The sequence below is a fragment of the Ambystoma mexicanum genome, chromosome 3q (assembly GCF_040938575.1).
Source record: "Ambystoma mexicanum isolate Mex_15411 chromosome 3q, UKY_AmexF1_1, whole genome shotgun sequence".
NCBI classification, from domain to species: domain Eukaryota; kingdom Metazoa; phylum Chordata; class Amphibia; order Caudata; family Ambystomatidae; genus Ambystoma; species Ambystoma mexicanum.
In genome coordinates, this window is record NC_090926.1 from 378,957,502 (window position 1) to 378,967,307 (window position 9,806).

At 52.3% G+C, this 9,806-nt stretch overlaps 1 protein-coding gene across 1 annotated transcript in view; it reads right to left on the minus strand.

The window, feature by feature from the left end:
- Positions 1 to 9,360, minus strand: part of GPX3 (glutathione peroxidase 3) — a 56,036-nt gene extending 46,676 nt beyond the window's left edge. Inside the window, exon 1 of the mRNA XM_069654026.1 lies at positions 9,127 to 9,360. Within this exon, the coding sequence (XP_069510127.1) occupies positions 9,127 to 9,213 (87 nt within the window). The 5' untranslated portion in view covers positions 9,214 to 9,360. The remainder of the gene's footprint in view (positions 1 to 9,126) is intronic.
- Positions 9,361 to 9,806: the final 446 nt, after the last annotated feature.

The window sequence follows — 9,806 nt, forward strand, 5'->3', positions numbered from 1 at the left end:
AGCCAGCTCCACTCACAAAGAAGGGGACCACAGGGAGAGGTGCCTGAGGTTCCAAGCCAGCTCCACTCACAAAGAAGGGGGCCACAGGGAGAGGTGACTGAGGTTCCAAGCCAGCTCCACTCACAAAGAAGGGGACCACAGGGAGAGGTGCCTGAGGTTCCAAGCCAGCTCCGCTCACAGGGAAGGGGACCACACAGAGAGGTGACTGAGGTGCCAAGCCAGCTCCACTCACAAAGAAGGGTGCCACAGAGAGAGGTGCCTGACGTTCCAAACAAGCTCCACTCACAAAGAAGGGAGCCACAGGGAGAGGTGCCTGACGTTCCAAGCCAGCTCCACTCACAAAGAAGGGGGCCACAGGGAGAGGTGACTGAGGTTCCAAGCCAGCTCTGCTCACAAAGAAGGGGCCACAGGGAGAGGTGCCTGAGGTTCCAAGCCAGCTCCGCTCACGAAGATGGGGGTCACAGGGAGAGGTGACTGAGGTGCCAAGCCAGCTCCACTCACGAAGATGGGGACCACAGTGAGAGGTGACTGAGGTTCCAAGCCAGCTCCATGAACAAAGAAGGGGACCACAGGGAGAAGTGACTGAGGTTCCAAGTCAGCTCCATGAACAAAGAAGGGGACGACTGGGAGAGGTGACTGAGGTTCAAAGCCAGCTCCATTCACAAAGATGCAGACCACGGGGAGAGGTGACTGAGGTTCCAAGCCAGCTCCATTCACAAAGATGGGGACCACAGGGAAAGGTGACTGGGGAACCAAGCCAGCTCAATTCACGAAGATGAGGACCACAGGGAGAGGTGACTGAGGAACCAAGCCATCTCCATTCACGAAGATGGGGACCACGGGGAGAGGTGACTGAGGTGCCAAGCCAGCTCCACTCACGAAGATGGGGACGACAGGGAGAGGTGACTGAGTTTCCAAGCCAGCTCCATGAACAAAGAAGGGGCCACAGGGAGAGGTGCCTGAAGTTCCAAGCCAGCTCCGCTCACAAAGATGGGGGCCACAGGGAGAGGTGACTGAGGTTCCAAGCCAGCTCCATTCACAAAGATGGGGACCACCGGGAGAGGTGCCTGAGGTTCCAAGCCAGCTCCATGAACAAAGAAGGGGCCACAGGGAGAGGTGCCTGAGGTTCCAAGCCAGCTCCACTCACAAAGAAGGGGGCCACAGGGAGAGGTGACTGAGGTTCCAAGCCAGCTCCACTCACAAAGAAGGGGACCACAGGGAGAGGTGCCTGAGGTTCCAAGCCAGCTCTGCTCACAGGGAAGGGGACCACACAGAGAGGTGACTGAGGTGCCAAGCCAGCTCCACTCACAAAGAAGGGTGCCACAGAGAGAGGTGCCTGACGTTCCAAACAAGCTCCACTCACAAAGAAGGGAGCCACAGGGAGAGGTGCCTGACGTTCCAAGCCAGCTCCACTCACAAAGAAGGGGGCCACAGGGAGAGGTGACTGAGGTTCCAAGCCAGCTCTGCTCACAAAGAAGGGGCCACAGGGAGAGGTGCCTGAGGTTCCAAGCCAGCTCCGCTCACGAAGATGGGGGTCACAGGGAGAGGTGACTGAGGTGCCAAGCCAGCTCCACTCACAAAGAAGGGGACCACACAGAGAGGTGACTGAGGTTCCAAGCAAGCTCCACCCACAAAGAAGGGGACCACAAGGAGAGGAGACTGAGGTTCCAAGCCTGCTCCACCTACAAAGATGGGGACCAGAGGGAGAGGTGACTGAGGCTCCAAGCAAGCTCCACCCACAAAGAAGGGGACCACAGGGAGAGGAGACTGAGGTTCCATGCCAGCTCCACCCACAAAGATGGGGACCACAGGGAGAGGTGACTGAGGCTCCAAGCAAGCTCCACCCACAAAGAAGGGGACCACAGGGAGAGGAGACTGAGGTTCCATGCCAGCTCCACCCACAAAGAAGGGGACCACAGGGAGAGGTGACTGAGGTTCCAAGCCAGCTCCATGAACAAAGAAGGGGCCACAGGGAGAGGTGACTGAGGTTCCAAGCAAGCTCCACCCACAAAGAAGGGGACCACAAGGAGAGGAGACTGAGGTTCCAAGCCTGCTCCACCTACAAAGATGGGGACCACAGGGAGAGGTGACTGAGGCTCCAAGCAAGCTCCACCCACAAAGAAGGGGACCACAGGGAGAGGAGACTGAGGTTCCATGCCAGCTCCACCCACAAAGATGGGGACCACAGGGAGAGGTGACTGAGGCTCCAAGCAAGCTCCACCCACAAAGAAGGGGCCCACAGGGAGAGGAGACTGAGGTTCCATGCCAGCTCCACCCACAAAGAAGGGGACCACAGGGAGAGGTGACTGAGGTTCCAAGCCAGCTCCATGAACAAAGAAGGGGCCACAGGGAGAGGTGCCTGAAGTTCCAAGCCAGCTCCATGAACAAAGAAGGGGCCACAGGGAGAGGTGCCTGAGGTTCCAAGCCAGCTCCACTCACAAAGAAGGGGGCCACAGGGAGAGGTGACTGAGGTTCCAAGCCAGCTCCATGAACAAAGATGGGGGCCACAGGGAGAGGTGCCTGAGGTTCCAAGCCAGCTCCACTCACAAAGAAGGGGGCCACAGGGAGAGGTGCCTGAGGTTCCATATGATTTGGTCGAGTTTTATTGTCCAATTAGATTTCCTCTCATTTTCTTTCTTCATTTTTTTTTTTACATTTGGCTGCAAATATACCAGTGGGGAGACCCCCGCAGCTCCTCCCACCTCCCCCTCTCTTTAATAAAACGATTACCTACCCCCCCCACATATATTGGTGGCCAAATTCCTCTTAAGAAATTCGACAAATTCTGCCGCAATGTAATCTCCCTATCCCGACTTTGTCCCTGACAGTAGTGATTCAGTGCATTGCAAAAGTAAAAGTTTTGTTTTTCCTTCATCCGAGATGCATTTGGCCTGCCAGCCATATAAGAGCTCTCTAACTCCTAGTCATGCTCTCCAGTGGTCGAGGTGCACAAAAAGAAGTAGGGGAACAATGTTCCCAGCTGGCCTGCCCCCGCTCCCCACGGCCCCTCCCACGTGCAATCCAAACCTCCAAACACACCTGTTGCTTGAGGAAATGTTCAGTGCATTGCACTGAAGTGCAACCGCTCCCGCCCACGTCAACTACAGATGCTCTCCCAAACTCGAGGTTCTTGGGACCGAAGCTGGAGGCCCAGTCTCGATTCATTTGTCTCTGCCTACCAGCGATGCCACTCCGGCATTTTATCTGGATTCTCCCAGTTGCCAATGTCACCCCTTTCTATACCCTCTTGACCTGTCACCTATAAGAGGGCAGCAGGGTCTTGGAGCATGTGCCTCTTCATGACATCCACTAATGCCATGGGGTTCAGCTGCGACAGACAGACGCCAGGCAATGCAGGCAGTGCGTGTCTGCATGCCTCGTCCCTCGGTCGCACATCTCCTGCACTAATAATTCCAGACCCTGAAGCAGTTTCTGCAGTGCCGACAGGGACAACGCATCCTTGCTAGTGGATGTTGCCACGAGGTGAAGCTATGGGCTGGCTGAGAGTGAGGGGATTGCTTGCTACAGTGTGACTGGTGATGAACTGGTGAGCTGGCTACACTCCCTCGGCATCGTCATCACTGGAGGGCGCTTCAGTAGCTGGGTCTGTGGCAGCTGGTGTGCGCTCCCTGGGCCAGAGTACAGAAACTTTGCACCGGTGCAAGTGTAAGGTTTGCACAGTATTAGTACCAGGGCAAAGTTCTCCCTATTTTTAAAAACACTGGGACACATTGAAAAACCATTGCATATCGACAAGTGCAGTTTGGCAGATTAAAAGTACCAGGGCTAAAATTGCCCTACTGCTAAAAAGATACATTGTTGATGCATTTTTGCATAAGGGCAAAGTTTGCCCTATTGCTAATACCATTCCATATTAGCACTAGGGCAAACTTTGCCCTGGTGCAAAAATGTAGTGAAAATGCACCTTTTTTGCACTAAGGTAATTTTTTTCCTGGTGCTTTTAATATGTCAAACTACACTTGTCGATGTGCAGTGGTTTTTAAATGCCCCCCAGTGTTTTATTTTTAAAAAAAAGGCAAACTTTGCCCTAGTGCTAATACCGTGCAAACTTGGCACTTGCACTGGTGCAAAGTTTCTGTAATCTGGCCCCTTGTAGAAATCCTTGCGCCACGCTTTACAGTGCGTGTGCACTGGTTCATTTGGCGGGTTGCCTATTACTCTGCATGTGTGCCCCCTGACACCATTTCCCTCCAGCAAGCCGAAGCAGTCCCAGGGCCATGGCGAGATTGCGTCTGAACCACCTTAATCTTCCCGAGGAAAGCGCGAACCTGCCCTGCCCCTGCTGCAAGGGCAGGCAAGGGTGCAGTGGCCCCGCTCTCCTCCTTCCGTGCCATCTGCTGGGGGAACATCTCTGGCTCCTCTGCCCGCTGCTCTTGGGGCTCCTGCATACGCACCACCTCCTGCTGTTGCCTCTCGCTGCCATCCGCCTTCACCTCTGTAGCTAACTCTCCCTGTTACCGGGGTGTTACTGCCCCCCTGAAGGCTCCAGGCTTCATGGACTGCTCCACGTTCTGCAGAAACCTTTGAAGTGTCTTTGCAGCAACCACGCCCCCCTCCTGCTTGGAGGCTACACCCCCCACATGGCCCTCACCAGCTATGCCCCAAATGTCTCTGCCCCGACATAGCCCCCTCCAAAGGACCAGCGTGTTCCACCTCCCATCCCCATCGCCTCCTGAAACTCCATCTGCGCCTCCTCAAGCACTGCCTGCTCTTCCTGATCTTGTTTTATTTTGGGCAATTCTGATGGTATTTAGTTAATTAACACAGGACCCATCTGCTGCACCCCACCTCCTGGCACAGCGAGGGTGTCTTGTGTGAGTATATCTCATGAAACTGCCCTTATTGCTGCAAGCACGCGATTGGTATGTGGCATTTTCCTAGCGGTCTGGTGCCAGACTGCATCAGCTACGTATGTGTTGATGAGAATGTCTGCGCTTATTACACGACACGCACAGCTGTCTTCTGTGCACCACGTGACTCTACTCAGCAAACAGTTTGCTAACGTGCTCACAAGTGATGCGCTGCTGCAGGGAACTGTTCTGCTGCAGAGCTGTTGCACGTGGTCCCTTTCAGAGCTGTATGTCAATCCTACAACCTTGTGTCCTATGAATTAATAGAAATGTGCTTTAAAATGCCCCCCCTCCCCTCCGCCTCTAATTTACACAAATGCGTTGGCGGGAGAAGGCCCCTCCAACCTCCAAACCTCTCTGAAGTCGTGGGCTTGGTTCCGCTTCCAATGTTGGATGTCTCCTCATGGCCCACTGGGCTGGAAGCTCCCCAGACACTACTGGTTTGGAGCGCAAGAGCTGAGAGCAGACATGGTTTACCTACAGCAGATGGGCAGGCAGGTCGTGTCTTAAGTGCACAGGTTTTCTTTAGTAAAAGAACACATGTCTAGTCTGCAGTCTTGAAGTTGTCGCGCATTTATATTTTTCTTAATGTTATGGTGACTTGTGTTATGTTGACTCTTAAAGCGCACCGCTACCACCCAGGGACGGTCTCAAGGAGCGCGATAAGAAATGTCTGCCTCGAAATATAATGTTACTTAAACTTTTCAGGGTTTTAAGAGATGAACCGAGATGGCTGGTGTTCTTGGTTCCTATCTGCCTACAGGATCCTTGGGAGATAGTTCTGAATAGTGCACTTAGGAGGTCTTTTGGTTTGGAAATTTTCAGATGGATTACAAGTACTGGTTAAGCATATAAAATAAAGAGGTGTTGGCAAAGCCAACAGTTTTGGCGTTTGTAGTGGCACAGGATATGCATTTTCCAGGCACTGTCATAATGGTACTACCTCCCAATAATAAGAGTAACAGATGGCAAGCGGTGTTAGTACCTCTTAGCGCCGTCAAATATAACTAGAGCGAGCCCTGGTGGCTTTTCCACTGTTTCCTTTCAGTGCAAGGAGACACACACTGCTCATCAATCAAGTGGCTGAAGGCACACTTGGTTACAATGTTTTTATTACACTAGGTGCTGGTTTACAGCTGCACTTAAGACATTGCCTTTCAGAAGACTGCTTAGAAATAGCTTTGGCATCACCTTAAAAGCACAGAGGTAGCTCAAACAGGGTGTTTTGGAAAGGGGGGCAGGCAGCTTCTGCATGGGCCTACATTTTGAGTCCAACTTTCAGAAGACTGCTTAAGAATAAAATGTGTATCCCCTTAAAACCATGGAACTATCTCTTCCAGGGTATTTTGGGGAGGTGGTGGGTTGAAGTAGCATGGCCATGGGCTGAGAATGGGGATGGTAAAAACCCAAACAACACCTACAGTCCGTGTGTCCCTCTTCAAAAGACGTCTCTCCTAGCTCATGTCCAATGCCAATAGTTTTGGCTTATAGGCAGCACTTACAATGCTATCTAATTGCCAAAACTAAATAGAAGGACTATTCAGGGAAATGTGATACAGACATATTATAAACATGTCTGCTTTTTCATGGGATAGATTGCACTATGCAGGTATTTTGTAGAGTGCTAGATGTCACTCTCGAGTTACTTCTAAGCACTTGACTGACTTTTAGACGGGGTCAAGGTGAAAGTGTGAGCCTCGCGTTGATTAGCAACCATGGTTGGGTGATTGGTCAAGTGGGTTGTCGAGAGCAACCAGCAGAGTGTTCTACAGGTTTTGGGGGCAACACCGCCGTCGTGGGTGAATAGTCCCGCTCTGTTATGCTATGGGGTGGAAGCTAACAGTTTGATTCCCTGCCTGTGAACTATTAGGGGCAATTAGACATGGGACAGTTGTCAGGCCAAGCAGAAAGAGGCAATTCAAGGGCAACAACTGAGCCACCAATGAGCAACCCAGCAGCCAACCTTAAAGACGGGCGAAGGGCTGCTGCAGAGGAAGCAGGTAAGAAAAGAACGAGACCATCCCTAGGAAGGGGTTTGAGACAGTAGGCGGGTGGGTAGAATGCCCTTCCTCAACACAACACCACAAACATAGCAGAATACACTTGCCACATTCTTATGCATCCAATTCAGTGCCAAAGGTCACGCAGACTGCATAGACCTCTGACATCACCTTCCCATGCAAGGAGCATGGCACACACGAATCACAGGATGGGACAATGGCACCCTCGAACACAGCTAGCACAACAGCGTACGCATAGCAATCACCCCACTATCACGCACCCAATAGCGCTCTAAAAACAGATGGCATTGTTTTGCTCCACCAATCTCACATCGGCAGGACCCACTGGGGGATATCCCACCTATACAGTACATTACAACAAGCCAAAGGCGGTATAGCTTGTTGGGCTGGACACACAGCGTGTGAATTGTGTGTGGCAAACCCCCCACGCTAGTGTCAACCAGTTCATTGAGATACTGGTTAAAATGATGATCATGGTGTTGTTTTTTATTTGTGTGTAACTAATTAATGTTTGTGTACTTAATATGCAGGTTTTAAGTATGAATTTTAGTATTTTATGCTATAATATTGTGTGTAGGTAAACTGAATTGTTTTGTAATAAAATGGAGACAGATGATGGAAACACTGACGGGGGAAGTTAGGGCCATTATTTGTTGAAGGCCTCCCCTGGTAAGGGATGAGCTAAAAACTATTGACACTCACTACTATTGTTTTGCTCCCAAACAGCATTAGCGAATCAGAACAGAAGAAACAGACATCACAGAGGTATACAGTAATACTCTAGTAACGGTTCACAAGGGGGGCAACATATCACACCAACGTGCCAGGAAAGCAGAACAACACATTAAATACCCTAACATCCTGCACCATCCCTAGAGAGTCATAGGCCACACGTAGGGCAACACATCCCTAGAGAGTCATAGGCCACACGTAGGGCAACACGCCTGCTAGTAAACAGCAGTAACTAAAGTGAATGCACCAGACAAACCAGCACCTCAATATCAAGCAATCAACATTGTGTCAAATGCCATACAGAGCCCACGGTGCCACTCTTTAAACAACGCAGCCTTGGCACACACTCCACCCTCAACGCAACTCACTCCCATGAAACCAGCAGAGCCTCACAGGCCACAGAGCAGGACATGGTTTACTCCTAAGATATCATTCAACAAAAGACGGATACATTGCACAGACGCCACACATTCTCACGCACCAAGCACGCCTCCATCACGTCCCTGAAGGGCGCGTCTGATACCCAGGCTGACCAACTCAATTAATAATAGTCCGTGGGCAGCCAGTCCCTGAGAACATCTGGCTAAACAGGCCTTTCTATAACCACTTATATACCACAAGTCTTAACATACGACACAGTTGACACACCGTGCACGCATTCACACAATAAGCCAACCAGCCAATAAGGTTCTTAATCGACAATTGGCACACCAAAACACGCCACTAACTAGCAAATCGCAAAGAGATCACCATCATCTGACTGTGACTCAAGCTCACCCTCCTACACACAAGAAGCAGCAGCCTTCCACAGCCTCCCTCAAGCTCACCCTCCTACACACAAGACCCAGAAGCCTTCCACAGCCTGCCTCAAGCTCACCCTCCTACACACAAGAACCAGCAGCCTTCCACAGCCTGCCTCACGCTCACCCTCCTACACACAAGAACCAGCAACCTTCCACAGCCTGCCTCAAGCTCACCCTCCTACACACAAGAACCAGCAGCCTTCCACAGCCTGCCTCAAGCTCACCCTCCTACACACAAGAACCAGCAGCCTTCCACAGCCTGCCTCAAGCTCACCCTCCTACACACAAGAACCAGCAGCCTTCCACAGCCTGCCTCAAGCTCACCCTCCTACACACAAGAACCAGCAGCCTTCCACAGCCTGCCTCACGCTCACCCTCCTACACACAAGAACCAGCAGCCTTCCACAGCCTGCCTCAAGCTCACCCTCCTACACACAAGAACCAGCAGCCTTCCACAGCCTGCCTCAAGCTCACCCTCCTACACACAAGAACCAGCAGCCTTCCACAGCCTGCCTCACGCTCACCCTCACCCTCCTACACACAAGAACCAGCAGCCTTCCACGGCACGAATAGCCCCGCCCATTCCCTTTACCGCTTTCCCCTCACCCCCTACGTCACACATGCCTGCGCTAATGCACGCACGCACACGCACACACACACGCAGACGGTACATGTCCCTGTTCTGAAACCTCGCCTCACCTGTTGCTGGTCGGGCTGTGCCTTGGTGAAGGCTGACAGCAGTAGGGGTAAAACCCACAAAGCCCCAGCTCTCCCTGTTCCCATCATGGTGACGGGCGGGGGAGGGGCAGGGCGCCCTGTGCTTTCTCCCCTGCGCCTGGTGACAGGCTCGCGCTCCCAATCTCCCCAGCTGCTGCTGCTGCTGTGGTCGCGGCTCGTGTCTCGCACGCTCTGCCACCTTCAAGCACAGTGACAGGAAAATAACAGGGGAGATGCAGCCAATCAGGGTCGGGCAGGAATTTCAGGAATGATGTCAAGTTAACCCGCCATGCGCCGGTTCAACACCACCTGCTCTGACGACGTTATCGGAGCCAGCGGTTCAGGGTTGAAGGACAGGCTCTCCCCAGCGTGTTGAGGTCACCCGGGAGGCCATTGGCCGAGCTGTAGAGACATGTGCGGACCTTTGCTCTCGTGCAACAGACAGAACTGAGGTGCTTTGGCAGAGCTGCTTGTGGAATATTGGAATATGACGAAATTCTGCGACGTGGCTCGGGAGAGCTCTGACGTATATAGATAAACCATCACGCTTTAAGGCAGTGCTTTAAGTGGGGTAAGAAATTGAGGGGGGGCCCTCGTTTGGGGGCGTGGCATCCACTGTGGGCGTGACCTAAAAGTGCACAAATCATAGTACGGTGCGCAAA